Here is a 21,131-nt window from a genome sequence, read left to right as displayed (position 1 = left end):
TTATGGATTGGTAATTTATTTCTCAAACTTTTCTTATATCTCCACAAACTTCAAATTTATTTATTCTTTTAAATTAATGGAATTTCCTTGATGATTTATTTGAACAATCATTTACAATTTAATTACCAGCCATGTATCCAAGAAATAATAAGAGAGGATAGATTTCTTTTAACGAACCACACACTACGCTGATGGAAATTCAATAACACACATTAGTAAGAGAAATCGAACTTCAGAAAACTCATTCCGTTCCTTTTCTTTCGAACTTAGTTTTATTCTGTATTTCTTTGGGGACACCCAAGAGTGTTTGGTCGCAAAGTGGTCCGCTTCAGAAAAGTCCGTAAAACTCTTTTGGGGACGATCGATGGGGGGTGTGGGGGAATTAGGGGGTGCTGGATGAGAAAGGGTGGCGACTTCCCCTTTATGTTCTGCGCATGCTCCTCAAAAGCATCTTTTCTCGCTGTTAGGGACGATGGGTCGTCACTTTTTCCGATGCAAGAAGTTGAAAAGGACGCTCAAGATGAAAGATCGTTTGCCCGACCCCAAAGCAGACGAGGCCATGTGACAGTCCTTCGGAATGGTCCTCATTAATCGTTGCTGCTGTTGGAACTCAGTCAGGAAGGGTAGTTTTGCCAGTGGAATTTTTACCCTGGTAAGTGCAATATTTATAATATTAAAATTATTATAAGTTTTAAAAGTTTGAAAACTTTGAATTGATTTTGAAATATTGCAGTTTCCGAAAAGAACGAAATGTTGTACTTTTAAAGTCGGAAGGAAACTGATTTTAGCTATAAATTAAGAAAGCTGAAGACTTAAGAGTAGGTTGATTAATAAAAGTTTTGCGTGTAAAATATATCAATTTTAAATTCCCTGTTAACTTAAAAAATTTCATTCTAAAAGGAATTTTGAAATACAAATATACTTTTGAGACTCAACTTTCAATTTATCTAAAAAAATTGGTGTATTTTTTTTGTTTAAAAAGGAATGTTTTTTTTTTGTTTGTACATCGACTTAAAACTATGATTGATTTTTCTATAGATGGTTGAAATTTCATAATTACAATGATAAAATATTAAAATCTTAAGAAATGTGATTCAGATAACCTTGTGGACAGTTTTATGACTTATAAATAGTTTATTATTTGAGTTATGGTAATACGTTTCATGGCCGAAATATGAAAAAGTAATACATTCTAAAAATATTCTGCAATATGTAAAAATTGCATTTATACATATTGCAGAATATTTTAAAGTTGAAATGAAACTTTTACTCATTTTAGCTATAAATTAAGAAAGATGAAGACTTAGGAGTAGGCTGATTAATAAAAGTTTTGCCATGCAAAAAATATCAATTTCTAATTCCCTGTTAACTTAAAAAATTTCATTCTAAAAGGAATTTTGAAATACAAATACGCTTTTGAGAGGCAACGTTCAATTTATCAGAAAAGTTTCGTTAAATTTTTTTGCGTAAAAAAGAATGTTTTTCTGTTTGTACATTTTTACAAAGTGATTGTCTACTCAGAACTATAATTGATCTTACTCTAGATGGTCGGAATTTTGTAATTACTGTGAAAAAAATATAAAAATGGTACGAAATGTGATTAACCTTGTGAACAGTTTTATGGCGTATAAATAGTTTATTATTTGAGTCATGTTAATACATTTCATGGCAAAATATGAAAGAGTCATACACTCTAAAAATATTCTGCAATATGTAAAAATTGCTGAAAGCATAAATTTAACATTTTCATGCAACGATAAAAAATAATTGAATAATAATTAGGAAATTAAAATGAAATTTATTTAAAAATAATTTATCACATAAGTTTACTTTTTAAGGAACATATGTAAATCAGACTCGTGTTTTTCGCATTATTTAGTACTCGAGTCTCAGGTGGTTAAATGAATTCAAAATTTAGGTAATACTGTAAAAGACAATTTTCAAAAGTCAATGTCTGAGAATTGAAATTTTTTTTTATACAGAAACATGTAGTTTCTAAAAACAATGAAATGTTTACACTTCTGCTATTTAAATGTTTTTCATTCAAATTCTTGTCTTATGATTTACCTTAACTTTAATATTTTTTTCAAATTTAATAATTAACCTCTAACATTTTATTGTCAGTAAGTTGTCCTGTCTCTTTCCGTAATTATTATTTTTTTTTACAAATTCTAGACAACGATATTTCTTATAAAACTTTAATATTATTAACAGTGTGTAAATTCAAATTCGTTAAAATAAGCATTGTTAATTATTTCAAGTTCACTACAAAATTTGTCAAGTCGGTATCAGTTAGGGTAATAAACACGAGAGTTTCATGAACCAAAATTCAGGAAATCAAATAATTCTTAAAAAAAAATATTATAATTCTATTTTATTTAGACTGAAAACCTAATAAGCTAAATTAGCCGGTGGAATAAATAACTAAAATATTTTTACGCAATCAAATATAATGTTTTTGCATTAACATACAACTAAAAAATTTTTGCATTATAAACCAATTACAGAAAATTTAAAAATAAAAGTTTTCGATGATTTATTTTCTAAATTGCCTTTTATAATTAACATGTGCTGAACTAAACTCAGCAGCACGACAGCCCATATAGGGCCAAGGCCTACTGTGCCTATCTAAGTTTTCTTGACCTTGGGCTCTGGGGTGCAGGAGCAGATGCTCCGGTCAGGTGGTCAGCCGAACGCGGAACCCCCAGTGTTCAGTTCCCAAGCATGCTTGGTACTCATTTATCGACCCACTGAAGGAATGAAAGGCTGAGTCAACCAAACTTTTATTAATCAACCGAGGATTGAACCAGGGACCTGTGGCACGACAGAGCAAAGCGCTACCGCTCAGCCACCGGGCGTCAACTAACATGTGTTATCGCTCATAAATTTCAATTATGTAAGTTTTAAAAAAAAGTGTGAATAATGCTGTGATGTCAAACATGGCATAAATTTCTAGAGAGAGGTATTTATTTATCACCAAAATTTCATTTTGATCTATTGTTTTTCATAACCTTTAAAGTAATTTAGAGTATAAAACATAATTATACACTGTTAGAATTTTCTTTATAAAATTATGGTAAAATAACTGGTAGAAGTCTGTCCATCCTATTAACCGTAAAATTTACGGTAAAAAAAACATGTTTTAACTTGACGGTTTTTAAACCATTTACAACTAGCATAGTTTGAAAACCTTAGAAACGAAATTTAACTAGACATAGCATAGGAGTTAAGCTTAAGGTAAGGGGCATTGGAGAGTTCAGGACGTTGGTAACTCGAATGTATTGAAAATAATCGAGAAAATAATGCGGTGTCAACGCTGTGACTCGAATCCCAGTTCTATCGGTCATGGGACTGCCAGATTAGTCTTCTGGGCTATAATACGTAAGCAGTTGAAAGGAACTAAGTGTCGTCATTAGGTGAGCTTAGTTGGTGTGATAAAATTCTGGTTGTTTAAGCATCTGGTTGTGTCTGGTTGGTCTGGTTGTTAGGGGAAGACAGTTAAAAAAGCTCACAGTTAACAGTGTTTTCTCACAGTTAACAGTTTGATTACCATCTTATTTAAAGGGTATTTGACTGTTTTGTTTGAATATGGCAAAATAACTATTAAATAAATTGCTATTGAACCATTTTTCCGGAGAAATTTCGAATGGTGTAAAATTTGACGGAAAAGAATTTTTTGTTTCTGAAATGCATTTTGGGGGAAAATGTTTCAGAATCTATGTTTTGGAACCGCTACATTTTCAGCTCTCTTTCTGCTGATTATTTAAAATTACCATTTTTTTTAAACTAATTTCTTATAATTTCATAGTTTTTGTAACTGAAGAAATATAAAGAAATATAATTGTGTAAAACTTTTAACGTCTTCAAGATTGTATATTTTTTCAGAGGAGCATAAAAATGAACCTAAAACTTTATTTTTTTCTGATACTTGCTTTAATTTTTGCGAGAAAATTTTTTATTAAACCAAGTTTCTTAAAACTCACAAATTTACAATTGCGTATGAAATTTATTTTAAAATTATTCACTTATTACTTATGCATTTATACTACGTATGAGTTTGGATGTGGTTGAGTTGTGTTTTGTCAAGTGAACAGTGGAGTTGCCTTAATTAATTCACATAGTTGTGCCATCTATCGTGAGAGAGGGGAAATATTTGACTTTTTGTGTTAAGCAGCTCTGTTGAGCCGCCACCTATGCAGGAATGGTAGTTATGTGTTCCCGTAGTCCCGTAGTGTAGTTATGTGTTCACTGAAAACTACTCATGTGTTGAAGAAATAGAGAAAATATTGTGATACCAATGCTAAGATTCGAATCCTTATTCAAGTGGTCATGAGACTGACTGATTAACCCTCTTGGTTAAAGTTATACCCAGCGGCGAGGAGCAGCATATGAAGTGGCTTCATTTGTTGTTCATAACACACTTATTACTATGAGATTATTAAGCATCCACTGATGGTAAGTAAAAATATAAATTCGTTATCCTTATAACATGGCTTAGCCTCCAGCTTGCAGAGAACATGCGCTCGATTCTCATTGGCTATGAGATGGGCCTAAATAGCACTGATAAAATTCTTATTGAAGAACCGTACTAGGTGAAAAAAGTCAACTAACGCTTTTTTCTCGCAGTTTAAAGTTCGACTACTATATTTGTATATGGTTATTCGACTGTTGTGGTTAAATATGATAAATAACAATTGAGTAAATTATCATTTAAATAATTTTTGAAAAAAAAGAAAATTTCTAACAGTGTATTATCCAAAGAAAGAGCAAAAGCAGCTTGGGTCGCAAGGCGATCCAAAATTTAACTGCGATATCTATTCCGGGGGCGAGCGATAGCAAGTAGAACGTGGTTGATATGTATTATGTTAAATTCTAATGCGTATAGATACAGATTGCTTGAAAAAAAAGGAAAAGGCAAGAGGACAGTCATAAGCATAAATGCTTAAAAGTGTATGCAGGTCAAAAGATTTCGTAAATAAATTTTTGTTTCAGCGAGGGCAACGAAAAGCTGAAACAAAAATGTGATTATAAGTTGGGCAGAAGTAAATGGTTAGCCGACCAGCCTGTGTAGGGGGCAGGGAATCAGAAAGGTCCTGGGTTCGAATCCCGGTCAAGGCATGGATGATTCTTTCTCTCTGTCTGTGTTCTATGTCCTTTCTCCTTTGTGTGTGAATGTGACCTGCCCTATAAACGGGTTGTGGTTGTGTGAATGGCGTGGCAAAAGTCGATTTCCTGGCCATAGATGGCGCCACTGAAAAACAAGAACAATCGCACCCCCACTGCCAAAACAGGCATACGACAAAAACAAAGTAAATGGTTTAAGGGAACTGTTCATTTGAATTACATTTTTCTTATTTTTCTTTTCTCTATGGCTACTAATTTTCATATTCTCCATAATAATTTCTCTCAATATTTATGGTTCATAGTTAACGTAAGAGAGGCTTTTTTCCATTAAATATCAAGTAGCTGCGTCCTGTTTTCATTTTCTGGTCTTTTCTTTTCTTCTTCATCTTTTTAATGAGTTTATGTTAAAATAAAGAGCTTAATACTTTGTCATAAAGTACTGAAATTTTTGATTGTTTACATAAGGAAAAAATTAGAAATATTTGTTTTAAATGTAATTGTTTCTAATATTGTGTGTTCCTCGTATCGTAATGTATACAAACTGGATCAATAGTTCTGAATCAAAAGTTTCACCGAAAGTATATGTTGTACATGTTGCATATTTTTTGTAATGTTTATTTCAAAAATAGTACTAGCATTCATACGAATCTAAACTCCAATGCATGCCTCAAATCCCATTGATAAAAAAAAAAATTCTGATTAAATTACCGTTCTGTATGGTAATGCCGAATCTGGTAAGAAAACACATTTGGTAATAAAAACAATAAAATACGTTATTTAAACTATTCATTTGGTAATTGTTTTGTTCACATGGCTACTGCTTGACAGAAATTTAAAATTATAGTTCTTATTACCTATCATTTAGTAACAGATATAAAACTTGAAAAATTTAATCAAATAAATGGTATTTATACTATGTACTAAATTATCATGATGAAATTACCAAATTTTACTAGTTTTACAAAATTGTATCACTCATTATAAAACTATATTTAATTATTAAAATTACCAAAATCATTACCAAAACGAATTGGCAAAATTGCCTATTTTGATGGAGTTTTCAATTGTCTAGAGCTAGAAATAAATAATAAATTTTACCTCATTCTGGTAGTTATGACCATAAAGTTTTTCTTAATACGTAAAAATTGTTTCTTAGTGCGAAAAAATCCTATCACGAGATCAAAAGTTATTAATTTTCCTGTTTTTTTCCCCACTGTGTGCATAGAGAGCCATAAAAAACTGGATTACTCTGAATAATGTTTGATTTGATGATCGGATCCTCATGTTTTGAGACTCAATATTATTGGTACGAAGGGGTGACCTCGAATATGCGAATTAATTAGTGCAAACGATATTTTAAGTTACGGAATCAGACACAAAAACGTACTTTTTCTGTGTAAACGTGCCTTTTTTTTTTAACGAATTTGGATTTCTGACCCCACCCACCCAATTTAGGGGTTAGCAGCAATCTAGCAAATAGGGTCCCATAGTTTGGCTTGGAGAGTGGCCTGGAGTTCGGACCCTTTAACGATAATTTTGACTTTTTGCTTCCTTCGTCATACCTCAGAACTTTTTAAGGCAATTGAAAAATATTTGCCTACAATTATAAAGTTTGCTTATCCAAAGATAATTCCATGCAAAAAAAATAATAAATTTCAGTAAATATTTATTATTATTTTATTAAATAATAGTCGAGAAAGTCGTGAATTGCAATTATTACATCCCTTTAAAGATAGTAATTTTGAATGGCAAAAAATAAAAAAATTGAGTAAAATCGGTTAAATAGTTCTGAGATATCAAAGTTTGAAAAAGAATGAAATATATCAATGAAATATTTATTCAGCATAAGAAAATCGCCTTTCATTCGCATGAAAAAAAAAAAGAAATTACTTTTCGGACAATCCAATATATGTTTCAAATTTTAACAAAAACCATCAGATTTACTAGAAATGTTCAACAGCATAGCGTTCCTTGCAGAGTTCCACCTTAAACAATCCGATTCTATTCTCTAACTGTAACTTTATGTCCTGAAAATTCTTGGCTTTAGGTCAGTTTGTCACGAGTTGCGTGCCTTGAAACCATTTCAACTGACATCTTACCAACTTATGGTGTCATCTTGAATTGACACCTTGTCATAGTTGTCGCATAGAATAAAGCAGTTGATGCTCTGAATATGTCACTTTACGTCAACATTCTAAGACTTCTTGCCTTGTTCGCTCGTTTATTCTTTTTCAACTATTGTTGTTGGGATTTAATAGCTGAAGGTATTGACGTTCAAAACCTAATCATATCATATTTGGCGATTAATATAATTGCGTTTGGCAACTACTGATAGAGCGTTTAACTTCCAATAATATTGGCGCTTAAAAATTATTGATGCTACCATTTGTCAACTACATTAAAGATTAATGACTAGGGACGTCTTTTTTGAATAATTAATATTAGTGTTTAAGAACCAATAATTTTGACGAGAAAAGCTATAGTTTTTAAAATTTAGCAGTTAGTGATATTAACATTTAACAACAAATTTTATTGACGTATAGTAAGTAATATTAATGGCACTCAAAAACTAATGTAGCGTTTAACGTCTAATTATATTGATGTTACTAGTAGTTATTATGTTAAGAATGTTATACGATAACGATATTAACGATATTATACATATTTAACAATAATAATACATACATAACGATAACTATATTATTCATACATGATAATATCGTTTATCATCCAATGACATAATGACATTTTATTCTAACTTCTAATGATGTTTACGTTAATAATTAGTGATGTTGACTTTTAATAAATAATGTTATTTATGCTAAATGAATAATGGTGCTAGGTGCTGGAGTAGTACAATTGGTGTTTGACAGTTAATAATACGGAAGTTTAAAAATTAATTATATTTATGTATAGCAAATGAATGCATTAAAGTTTGAAAATAAGCGAGAATAGCGTTTAACATCTAATGTTGACCTTAACGTTTTACATCTAATGTTATTAATTAACATCATTGATGTAAAGATTCGACAGTAGAACTTAACACCTTCATCAAAATAATTTAGCAATAAATAAATATTATACATTTACATAAGAATTGTTAATAGATAACGAGTCACAGCCTGTGACAATACAAAAACAATATGTTAACAATGTAGCAAACAATGTTTAACAACTAGTAATATTTACGTTTAATGACTAATAGTAATTATGTTATGGAACTTATTTAGGACGTAAGATACATATGATATCATTTATCAGCCAATGACATAATGATATTTTATTTTAACTACTAATTATGTTTACGTTAATGACTAATGATATTGGCGTTTAATAAATAATGTTACTGACGTTAAGCAAATAATAATGCTAGTTGCTAGAGTTTAACTACTAGTGTCATTAGCTTTTAACAATTATTGATCTAGACGTTTTTTAATTAGTACAAAAAACACTAAAGTTTAATAATTAATTATATTCATTTTCAGCAAATGAATACATCAAAGTTTTGAAAAGCGGTTAACAACTAGTAACATTATTGTTTTAAATCTAATGCTGTAAATTAACATCGTTGATGTTAATATTCCGCAATAGAACTAAAAACTTTCGTCAAAATAACTTACAAATAACTAATAGTGCTAGAGTTTGTCAAATAATGACATTGGCTTTTAAGAACTATTGACATACAACCAGTTATACTACTGTCTGCTCAGAAAAAACGTTCTCACACTACTGAATACTGGGTTGCTTCCTGTAATTAAAATAAAAAGCGTATTTTAAGGAATGGAATCACTGACCCGAACCGAAATTTATTTTAAATGTTTGTAAGAGTTTATAAGACACCCGCTCTTGTAAGAGTTTCACCATAATCACCGACATTGCTCCCCGAAACTGAAACACCTGTAAGAGTTTTACCCTATAAACACCGACATTGCTCCAGACAACTGCCGCAGAAACTGAAACACTTGTAAGAGTTTTACCCTGTAACCATAATTACTGACATTGCTCCAGACAATTGCCGCAAAAACAACACTTGTAAGAGTTTTACCCTGTAACCATAATCTCCGACACGGCTCCAAGCAACTGTCGCAGAAACTGAAACACTTGTAAGAGTTTTACCCTGTAACCATAATCACCGACATTGTTCCAGACAACTGCCGCAGAATCTACATAGAATTAATAGTTCTAGTTCATTTACGTCGCACTAGAGCTGCACAATGGACTATTGGCGACGGTCTGGGAAACATCCCTGAGGTTGATCCGAAGACATGCAATCACAATTTCAGTCCTCTGCAGAGGGGATGGCATCCCCACTTCAGTAGCTCGACGACCTGCACACGAAGTCGAGCACTTTACGGTAGAACAGTTTAACTAGGACCCATACCGCACACCCTCGGTCCCTACGCAGGCTGATCCAAGTGGTCACCCACCTGCACACTGACCGCAGTCAGTGATGCTTGACTTCGGTGATCTGCTGGGAACCGCGTCTTAACGATCAATCCACTGCGGGACGTATTAATAGAAATATCTCCCCATGCTCATTTCATAACGTACTGAAATCGGATCATATTGTTGACTCTACTGTCAAGACTTTTAAGAAAGTAAGGCTGACAAAAGCAAGAGAAATAATGAAGCAGAGCAGTGTCATTATTGGATGTAATTAGCGTGGTTTAATGAATTAATAAGTATATTTTTAGTTCTCTCTTCTTCCAATTACAGAATTTTTTTTAAATAAATTATTGGTGATTCTGCTAGTCTAAATCCAGACCTATCGGCAAATATTCAATTTTGATAGCATGTACCCGCAAGCTAAATAACCTAATAGAATAACATCTACAGACCTTTGAGTTATTCATTTTTTGGAGAAAAAAATAAGGTCATATTGTCTCTGCAAAACTGTCGGACAATTGTTTGCAGTATACGACAACTCTCATAACAATAAAAACAAACAGAAGTCTTCCTCCATTTGAGAGCTAAACATATAGTTTGTCTAAAGTAAGAACTCCCCTAGTCATTCGTCTGGACCCGTAGTGGGGACTATGGTTACGAATTATTATTATTTTAAGTAGGGGTGTATTAATTAAGTAGGGGTAACTGTTTAATACAGGTTTCGGTTCGAGTCAGCGAGAGAAAGGAAATCTTTTCCTTCGATCTACTGTGTTAGGTCTATAGTGAAGAGACGCTACCCTCCCAGAGGAAATGTGCTATTCTTGTCTCCATAGCAGCAGACGGCCTCAGGCTTTGTGGCAGGGGGAGTTCCTACAATAGACAAACTATACTATTATCGTAGCTACGTTTTTGAAATCTTAGACACCAATTTTTTATCGTGAGGGAGAGAGATTGTTCCAGAAAAAAAATTCTCACCGGAGAAAATAAGATCATCTCCGACTCCACTTATAATTTTTAATAATCAGGTCAGCGTAATATGTTTTCCTTTATAGAGAAATGAGTAGCAGAAGGAAAATATGTGCTGTCGAGCACCTAAAGAAGAATCCTATGATATTATCTTTTTAAGCTATATTTCAAGATAAATATATTGAAATCCATATTTAAAATTATGAATTAATTTACAATCGCCTAAGAGTAAATAGTTAATTTTATTTTAATTATAAGATTTGTGTCAAACTGTGTTAACAGACGCATGCATTTAAAAATAGGATTACAAATTTGTAAAACACCATAAGAAATTAACTTTCTGCACTGTTACTGTTGTTGTCTTCGGTCATTATGGCAAAGGGAGAGCGATTGTTCTTGTTTTTCAGTGGCGCCATCTATTGCCGAGATTTCAACTTGCACCACACCCATACGTCAACTTGCACCACACCCATACCCGTTGATACGCGGACGCATTCCTACATCCATTCATTCATACACCGATCGTAATTTTGGTCTGAGCCAGAGAACAATCGATCTCCAATTCAGTACCCCTAGAGGTTTTATTTGTAATGGGAATATAGAGGAACTTGTGACCCGACAGATTTATCGTGCACCAATCACCATTTCGCCAAATCTCTGTAAATACACTTAAGCATGCTGTGATCTATGAGCTGAATAGTCTTTTTCTAATTAAATATTTGTTTATCGACAGGAGATAACAAAGTCTTGTCGTAATCTTTGGGATTTCTGCAGCAAAAGGGGGCAAAGGCCCCTTAATTAATACTAAAATAAAAATAGTTCTGACTTAAAAATTATTTGAAAAGACGAGCATTTAAAGTTACTGTAAAATCATCAAATCAATATTGCATTATACTAAAATTACATTTAAATGTTATCATTACAATGCCTTACAGTGCGAGCCGCGTTGGATCAGGGCATACAGTGTTCGCATATTCCAATGAGGAGACCCGGGTTCGAATCCCAGCGATAACTCGTCAATACGAACTCCGCCTCCGGCTTGGTGGTAGAGGGATCATGGGTTAGATTCCCCTTGCCGTCAGGCTAACCATGGGATGTTTTCGTGGTTTTCCTCACCGTATAACGCAAATGCGGGTTAGTTCCATCAGAAAAGTCTTCCACGAAAGCAAATTTCATCCAATACCTGATCCAGGAATTCTCTTGCCTTCTAGATTGGGTTCACAATCACAAGGATTATCCGAACGAACTAATTATAAACAATTTAAAAACGTTTTCAACTTCTGAATAGTTTACATTTAATAAAAAATGTATTTAAATCAATTTGAAAATGTAGCTTTTTTTCTTTTCTTACCGTTTAAACTCATGGGAATTTGAATTTACCCTCTTTTAATAATTCAGAAATGCATTTATTAATGCATCAAGTCATAGACTTTACCTTTTTAGAGAAGATTTTAGAGAGTTTACTTTCTTCTCTAAATTCTTTATCTAAATTTTAGAGAAAAATCTGCGCACCTGCTACCTGAAAGTGCAATGTTCTAGGGAAGGGAAAAGCAGACAAATCTTTATTCAGGGAACGATACTGACCTTATTTTTTGAATTCCTTAAATGGGAATAAAATGTTTTGTTTAACAGCCTTCCTAACCTTAAAAAGCTTTTACTACCTTAAAAAATACCTTTTTTTCAGGGATCCCTTTTTTTAAAGGTAATGCACCAATGAAAAATCCATTCTTTAAGCAAAAATATATTTTTTTGAATTATATGGACGAACTTGGCACTATTTCAAAATATTATTTCTAAAAAAATCAAAAGCATAGTATAATTATATTCCTAGAGATAATTTGAATGCTGATTTTGTTGTCTATAATTTTTAAAAACGGTAAAAAAAAGAATTAAATAGTATATTATATAGAGCATTTATCAAAAAAAAATCATAATCAGTTAGACATAAAGATAGATTATTACACATAGGCAAAATGAGTGTTGTTTTGGGTTTGATGGCACGCGCACCTCATTTGGACGTCATCAATCTTTTCAAATGTGTTCAAGAGTAATAGTAGACAGTGATTGCTGCTGTTTGATATTTTTTTTAGAATTCTTTTTCACACTTTTAATTTCTTTCTTTGCATTTAGTTGGTGAGTTTATTTTTGATATATGGGACCAAAGAGATCCCATAAATTCTTTTTGAGTTGTGAATGAAAGAGAATTTCATCATTTGAACGATATTTTTGTTCTTATTGTTTTGATTAAGAATCGGAAACTCTAAGCTACAGTTCAAACTGGATCGTTTTCAATACCTATCCAGGTGAATATCACAAATAAAGAGGGTAAAAAACTTGGACAACAGCCGTTTTGTAAATAGGTAACGTGTGATGGCCTTTCAGCGATTGATATTTACAGATAATATGTCGATTTTAAGGTAAATAATTTGCATTTAAAAATCCTTTTATACAAAACTAATGAAGTATTATGCAAGTAATATTCAGACAATTAAAATGTTAAAAAAATAACATTCAAACATAAGATTCCTAAGATTCCTTTCTACATATATATACACTCAAGAGCCAAAACATTATGACCATCCCTAAATTTTGCAATGAACTCTCCTGGATGACGTGAAAGGCACGTGATCAGGTCGAAGTGCTATTGAACTGTTGCTGGAGAGTTTGAAGAATCATTCCTTCACTTACTTCTGCGTGTGATGGGAAAGGCAGTGGATCTAACCAACTTTTATAGAGGGCAGATTGTAATGTCTCGAAGACTCGGAACAAATATTTCCGAAACTGCAAAACTCGTGGGTTGTTCGTGATCTACAGTTGTTAGTTGACGACATAGTGCTAGACGTCCACACGCTATCAAAGTCTCGCTTGGTGAAGCAAAACCAGAGTCAGACAGTGGCTCAGCTGACAACCCAAAACAATGCAGGGTCAAGCAGAAAAGTATCAGAGCACACTGTTCAAAAGACACTGTTGGATATGAGGCTACGCAGCAAACGTCCCACTTGTGTGCCTTTGCTGACCAAGCGTCATCGCCAACTACGCCTGCGCTGGGCCTGGGAACATCGCGACTGGTCCATGGATCAGTGGGAGAGAGTTGCCTGGCCAGATGAATCAAAGTTTGTCATTCATCACGCCGATGGCAGTGTCAGGATACGCCGTCTTCCAGGCGATCAGTTGCTCCCTCAATGTACAGTAGGTCATACACAGGCTGGTGGTGGCGGTATTATTTTTTGGGGGACGTTCTCTTGGGCGTATTTGGGACCTGTGGCTGTGGTAAAGCAGATCATGAATGCTACAGGGTGTCTGAACATCATTGCTGACCAGTTGCACCCTTACATGGCCTCTGTTTTTCCAGCTGGAAATGGAATTTTCTAACAGGACAACGCCCCGTGTTACAAGGCTCAAATCGTATTGGAGTGGTTCCAGGAACATGATACTGAATTCCAGTTAATGTCCTGGCCGCCTAACTCACCGGATATCAATATGATAGAACACATTTGGGATCTCATGGAATGGCAGCTCAGAGTTCAAAGACCACTAAGTCGCAATATCTCGGATTTGCGTGACCGTTGCTTAAACATCTGGTACAATCTGTCTCCGGCCATCTACCACGGACTTGTGGCATCCATGCCAAGACGGGTTGCAGCTGTGTATATATATATATATATATATATATATATATATATATATATATATATATATATATATATATATATATATATATATATATATATATATTATATATATATATATATATATATATATATATATATATATATATATATATATATATATATATATATATATATATATATATATATATATATATATATATATATATATATATATATATATATATATATATATATATATATACAGAGAGAGAGAGAGAATAAGAATCCTCAGGAAAATGTTTGAACGTGGGAAGTGTCAAATGCAATTCTTTTCAGTACAGATATAACTAAATACTTTCCATTTTGGTTAAAAAAAAGTATTTTATGCCAACACTCTTAAAGCATTTGGGTACAATTATGATAGAATTATTCATTGCGAAGCAAACAAAAAATTATTGGGGGTTGGAGAGCAGTAATTGGCAGGGGGTGGAGCCCTCTAGAGATAAAAAAAGTTTTAAAAATATTTTTAGCCCACACTCGTGGTGCGTAGATATGTAAAAAACTTTAAAATTGACATCTCTTCCATTATGCAAGCCTTCTCTATACTTCCAAATGACGTAAAAACTAAAGACTCTTTACAATCTTGCATAAAACATAAGAATGTCAAACTTCCTTAAATATTACTTCACATGCAGTTGACAAAATTGAAAGGTTTTAGGAAAATTTACATCAAAGAAAAACCCAATACCGCATTTGTTTTTAAATAAAAATGTAAATTTTGCTTTTTTCGTTAGTTTACCTAAATAAGGAATTCAAACTTAAAATTCGATGGCTATATTCAACAGTTCATATACCTCAAGGAATAAGATTAAATAAAAAAGCATGCAACGGTACTTATTTAATAAATGGAATATATATATATATATATATATATATATATATATATATATATATATATATATATATATATATATATATATATATATATATATATATATATATATATATATATATATATATATATATATATATATATATATAATATGCGGTGTATCCACACCGATATTTTTTAGTAAATTAGTAGTGAGAACATCATGATTAACGAGTCCAGTTTCGGCATAATATTTTATTTTACTAAACGATGGTGAATTAGCAGTTTAACCCCTCTCCAAAGCGGGAGAGGGGGAACACATATCCCGTCTAAGCTGACGGATTTTATTAAAGCATGATAAACAACAAAAAGCCACGCAAAAACTTGTGCTCTGCGTTTTATAGGATGATTAAACAGTGTAAAAAAGTCCAGTCATATGCTTTTTCTGTATTCTTACGCCTCATCAAATTTATTTATTACTCATAGCAAATCGTTTAATCTTTCCTTATATGGAAGTGAAAGATCTTAAAATAACTTCTCTTTTGAAGTATAAATCTAATTATTATTGATTGGCATGTTTTTAGCCTTGAAGTCCCATTACTTGTCATATTTTGAACGTTCACATCAACCACATTACTAGGGTTGTTTACACACGTGGAGCCCATGTGAAATTGATTCAAAAGTCCTTTCTTTGAGCAATATTTACATTGATTCAATGGGTTCTCCTGTGTAGTATGATGTATTTTGGGTTTTCTCACATTCGGGGTTACATTTTTATTTTTAGGACAAGCCGGGGCTTTATGTCCTGGTGCATTACACTTAAAGCACTTAATGTCATATTTCGGGTTTTCTAACTTCTTATCATATGGTCCCTTATTAGCTTGAAATTTATTTTTATCCAAGTCACTTTTAATTTTTTCATAAAGTTTAAGTTTTTGTTTAAATTCAAAAAGATTACTGGCTCCATAAAGAATTGTTTTATTATTTGTTTGGTCTGGTATTCCTTGAATTATGTAAGTGATTAGAGCTAAGTCATCAATATCACTTTGAGTAGCTATTTCTCTTATTTTTAGGAAATATTCTTGAAGAGTTTCATTATACCTTTGTTTTCTTTTTTGCAACATTGCATGTACTTCTGCACTATTGCAACTAAGTCCAAATTCTTCAAGCAAAAGATTTTTTAACTTTTCATACGAATTTAACTGAGTTTCACTTCTAATTAAAGTTAATGCGTTACCTTTCATGCATCTTTTTGCAAATAAAAATTTTTGCATATCAGACAATTTAAATAAATTAGCATGAGTTTCAAAATTTTCAAACCAAGAATTTATGTTATCAAAGCGGTTTCCATTAAACATAGGGGTAACTGCTTCAATATCTGAAAAACTAACTACTAATTTTGTTTCATTTTCCCTATTTATATAATTACTAGAACTTTGACTATAGGATACCATATCTTCATCAACACTACTTTTTGTACATATAGAATTTAAACTAACTTGTGTAAATTGATTTACACAAGTTTTAGTTGGTAAATGTGGTTCAAAATCAGTTTGAGTTTGTTTACTTTTAAACTGAATAGCTTCCTCCTCATCTTCGGAGGGATTTTCATTTACGATCGAATTTTTTAAGTGATTAAAATCACATAAACAATTTAAAATATGCTTGGCAATTTCCTCTTTATTTCTTTCACTGGAAATATTAAGAATGTCTGAAATTTTGACTAAATCCGAAAATTTAAAAGTATCACAAATTTCTTTCAGTTTGTTTGCAAATTCATTAGTGTTAGTTTCAAAAGAAAATTCTGAAAAATTAAGAATTTTGTTACGGTTTCATCTAGACAAATAATTTGGAAATAAAAGTTTAAATAATAATTTAATTTTGTTTGCCTTCGTTACTTTACGTGACGTTTGAACCACATCTATTTCTTTTAAAAACATTTTAAAAGCAGTATAAATGCACTATATCATAAAAAAATAAATAATAATAAAAAAAAACAATATAAACACAAAAATGCACTATAACAATATAATAAACACAAATATTTCACTCTTTCAAAGATTCGTAATAAAATAAAAAAAAAATTAGATTACTAAAATATGAAGTAAAAATTATTCATTATCGAGGAAAAAAAAATATGCAGATGTTCACGGGATTCATTTTTGTTACTTAAAAAAAAGCAATTCGAAGGCGGAAATAAATATTTTCCTTTGAAAGAATTTTCTCTAAAGGAGCAGAAGCTCGTCTAATAAATATAAATCGCGCACATTTTTCTTTTCTTCTATGTTTTGATTTCACAACATTTTTTTTTTATCACTCGGTGCCGACTCACTACACTTTTTTCTTTTTTTCACAACATCATGATTAGGACTTTTCTAAAACACTAATCTGTATAAATCGCACACTTCCATTGTTTCTTGGGCACTAACAGGCATTGTAGACACAAACGTTTTCATGGCTGTGACACTAAATCCTTAATCACTTTCAGCATTCTATTAGCGGCGCATGTACCGGAACTGGTACCGTAAAATCACCGATGAAGCAATTTTTCTCCCGGGTGGTGAAGGGATGAGGAATCCTTCAGAACGGCGTTAGGCGATTTCTTCCGGGTGGGAAGTCTTTTCATTTTCCCCCCACATTCGAGAACTTTTTAATCTCAGGAGTCCAATGAAGTTTTTTCTCTTTAAACCAAGGGGGTGAAAAAGGGAGTTCCAAGGCGACGAAGTAGCAGTCAGTTTAGGCATAGTTTCCAGCGCGAAGCCACATCCTGAGCGGCTTATAATATGCGGTGTATCCACACCGATATTTTTTAGTAAATTAGTAGTGAGAACATCATGATTAACGAGTCCAGTTTCGGCATAATATTTTATTTTACTAAACGATGGTGAATTAGCAGTTTAACCCCTCTCCAAAGCGGGAGAGGGGGAACACATATCCCGTCTAAGCTGACGGATTTTATTAAAGCATGATAAACAACAAAAAGCCACGCAAAAGCTTGTGCTCTGCGTTTTATAGGATGATTAAACAGTGTAAAAAAGTCCAGTCATATGCTTTTTCTGTATTCTTACGCCTCATCAAATTTATTTATTACTCATAGCAAATCGTTTAATCTTTCCTTATATGGAAGTGAAAGATCTTAAAATAACTTCTCTTTTGAAGTATAAATCTAATTATTATTCATTGGCATGTTTTTAGCCTTGAAGTCCCAAAATAGAATTTCTACCCTTATCCTTTAATAAAGATATTTTATGAAAAGGAATGAAGTTTTAATGCTTTTATTAATACAAAAGTATTTAATTTTTGTATTACATATATATATATATATATATATATATATATATATATATATATATATATATATATATATATATATATATATATATATATATATATATATATATATATATATATATATATATATATATATGTATATATATAAGTTTTTACTATTAATTGAAGCAATGAAATTGTTTATTAAGAAAATGCATTAGTTTAATTAACTTTTTCTTAGTTTACTTAACCCCTTTCCTTAATTATTTTATTTCTTCATGTAACTTAATTGTTTAAAGCGCAAATTAAAAATTAAGATTTTTCATGAGCCAAAAATATCTAAATTGCCTGTTTCTCAAAAAAAAAAAACCAATTATAATTGTGTTTTTTACATCGTGTTAATTGCAGAAGGAGTATATTCTATTATGACATGAAATTTGTTTAGCATCCTTTGAAAACTATAATACAAAGTTACATAACGGATTTTTTAGACTTATTTATTGATAAAATACATGCGCTTTTTCTTTAAAAAAAATCTGACGCCATGATCTTTATAAGTTATGAGTAGAGCACCTGAATTAGAATTGGTAGTATAGGAGCCTTAGTTATGAGTAAAACTACTATTTTTATATCTCCTTTTTTGTTAAAAATAAACAGTTTTTGAAGTTTACCTGCATATGTAAATAACATTATCACACAGGACTTTATGTTAAAAGGTTTCAGAATAAGCTACATATTTTGACAAACAGAAATTTATCAGTCAAATAACCGAAATAGAAATATTATTTTTTGACAGAAATAGAAAATAAGAGTATTTTTGAGCATGAAACATGAATGACAATGTGAAATGTTGTTTATCCATAACATAAGATTAAAAAATGCAAAGCGTGTTTTTCAACGTATGTTTTGATACTGCATCCATTCAACAGAAAACACTTTGACAAGAGCAGACCAATTCAGTTTGACATTCTTTCCTATTATGTATGCATTTCTCCTTAGACTTTCCGGTAACTTGAAAATCCATTTTACCGTTATTTGCTATGCATAAAATATTACATTGCAAAATAACATCTTTACGAATATTTTAAAAGTTTCAACCTAAATTTGAGATAAAATTACTTAACATGTCATATAAATCAAGTCTAAAAGAATTCATTTCTCAGGGTTCTGTTCGTAATTTCAAAACAAAACATAACGGTTTCTGAAGTAAAAAAAAATGCGGTTGTAGTTTTTGGAAATCACCAAAATCTGAAGTCCATAATTAATTTTGAACTTCAACAAAATCTGCAATCCATAATTAATTTTGAACTTCAACAAAATCTGCAATCCATAATTAATTTTGAACTTCAACAAAATCTGCAATCCATAATTAATTTTGAACTTCAACAAAATCTGCAATCCATAATTAACACAATCTCCCGATAACTTGTTCAAATTTCCAATCCTTAATAAAATACTTTTTATTCATCCACTCAACTTCAAATACAATTTTTTTTAAACTATAAGTGGAAGACACTTGATGTTAATACAGTTTTTTTTCAAATATTAATTAATTCATTAAATTTAATTAATTAATTTTAGTTTCAGATGGGAGAAAAAATTATAATTATTTAATAAAAAGTAAATAAAATAAAATTTTTCTTTGTTTACCTAAGTAGGAATTGACTTTAATTTCTTTTTATATTACTTGTTTTAAAATTAATTAAGTTCGGATATGGATTAGTATCTGTATAATTTTATTAATTTATTATTCATTTGACTCGATTCCGAGCCACTTTTGAAAAATGTCGTTGATGTTCTGACATTTTCTGTGTTTTTTAATTGAACACCATACAAAATATCTTTTCTTTTGTTTGTCTGTGAAATTTAAGGATTGATTTTGATTAAACACAAAATAGAAGACTCTGTCTCATTTGGTAATTTGACAGTTTTTTTAAGTATTCTTTAGAAAACTTTTTTTTTTGTAAAATACTTTAAAAAAAACTTACTTGTTCTCTAGATTTTTTTTACTGATTTCTTAAGATGTTACAGCTTTTTAATAATATTGATCTTGAATAAATTATAGGTATACTTTTATTCTTGTTACTTTTGTTTTATTTCATATTGATTCTCAATAGATATTAATTTTAGTAGTAATGTTAGCAGTAATTTAGTAGCAATTTAATAGTAATTTTTTGCAGTAATTAAGTAGTGATTTTTTATAATAATTTCTGCTATCTTTATTCCTGTATTTCTTAAATTTTTCTTACTTCTTAATTAAAAATTAAATTTTTATATTTAAATTTTTGCATAAAATTTTTACATTTTTGCATAAAAATTAAATTTTAAAAACCACAATACGTATATATGTAATATGTATTTGTGACTCAAAATGTTTCAAACAAATGAGTAAAATTATGTTTATAAAACATTGTTACACCGTGATTTTTTTAAAACACTTTCATGTTGCATAAATTTATTCAAAAGTATTATAGATATTTTGATGTTAAAAACGGATATTGAAATCTAAAGGTTCAAATGACAGGAATAGGATGCTTTTAAATCTGGATTTTCAAACTCAATGAATTGTTTTTTCTTAACATGGTGTAGACGATGACATTTTCGATATATCGTATTTCGAAGAAAAACTTTTATTTAAAAAAAATTTTCAATTTCTTTTTAATCCGAAATGCGTTTTTCCGTTTGAGTGCGCAATATAAAATAACAGTTGACGTGCTCACAGTGAGCTTAGCATTTCTATTTTCACTTACAAAATATTTTATTACATTGAGTTTGACAATTTCTGTTAGATAAAATTTTATATAACGATAAACAAAAACTCAGATGCCTCTAAATATTCATATAGCTCACTTGAGACTTAATAATCATCACTTCCAATTAATATCATCCGAGATATTTCTTCC

At 31.0% G+C, this 21,131-nt stretch overlaps 1 protein-coding gene across 1 annotated transcript in view; it reads left to right on the top strand.

Moving 5' to 3' along the window:
* Nucleotides 1-464: 464 nt before the first annotated feature.
* The window catches only part of LOC107453978 (uncharacterized), an 89,495-nt gene continuing 68,828 nt past the window's right edge, over nt 465-21,131 (top strand). The window contains exon 1 of the mRNA XM_016071004.4: nt 465-652. Within this exon, the coding sequence (XP_015926490.1) occupies nt 578-652 (75 nt within the window). The 5' untranslated portion in view covers nt 465-577. The remainder of the gene's footprint in view (nt 653-21,131) is intronic.

Source organism: Parasteatoda tepidariorum, chromosome 8 (assembly GCF_982258835.1).
Source record: "Parasteatoda tepidariorum strain Cologne lab strain chromosome 8, Ptep-v5.0, whole genome shotgun sequence".
Lineage (NCBI taxonomy): Eukaryota > Metazoa > Arthropoda > Arachnida > Araneae > Theridiidae > Parasteatoda > Parasteatoda tepidariorum.
This window is presented reverse-complemented; position numbering and strand designations above follow the sequence as displayed.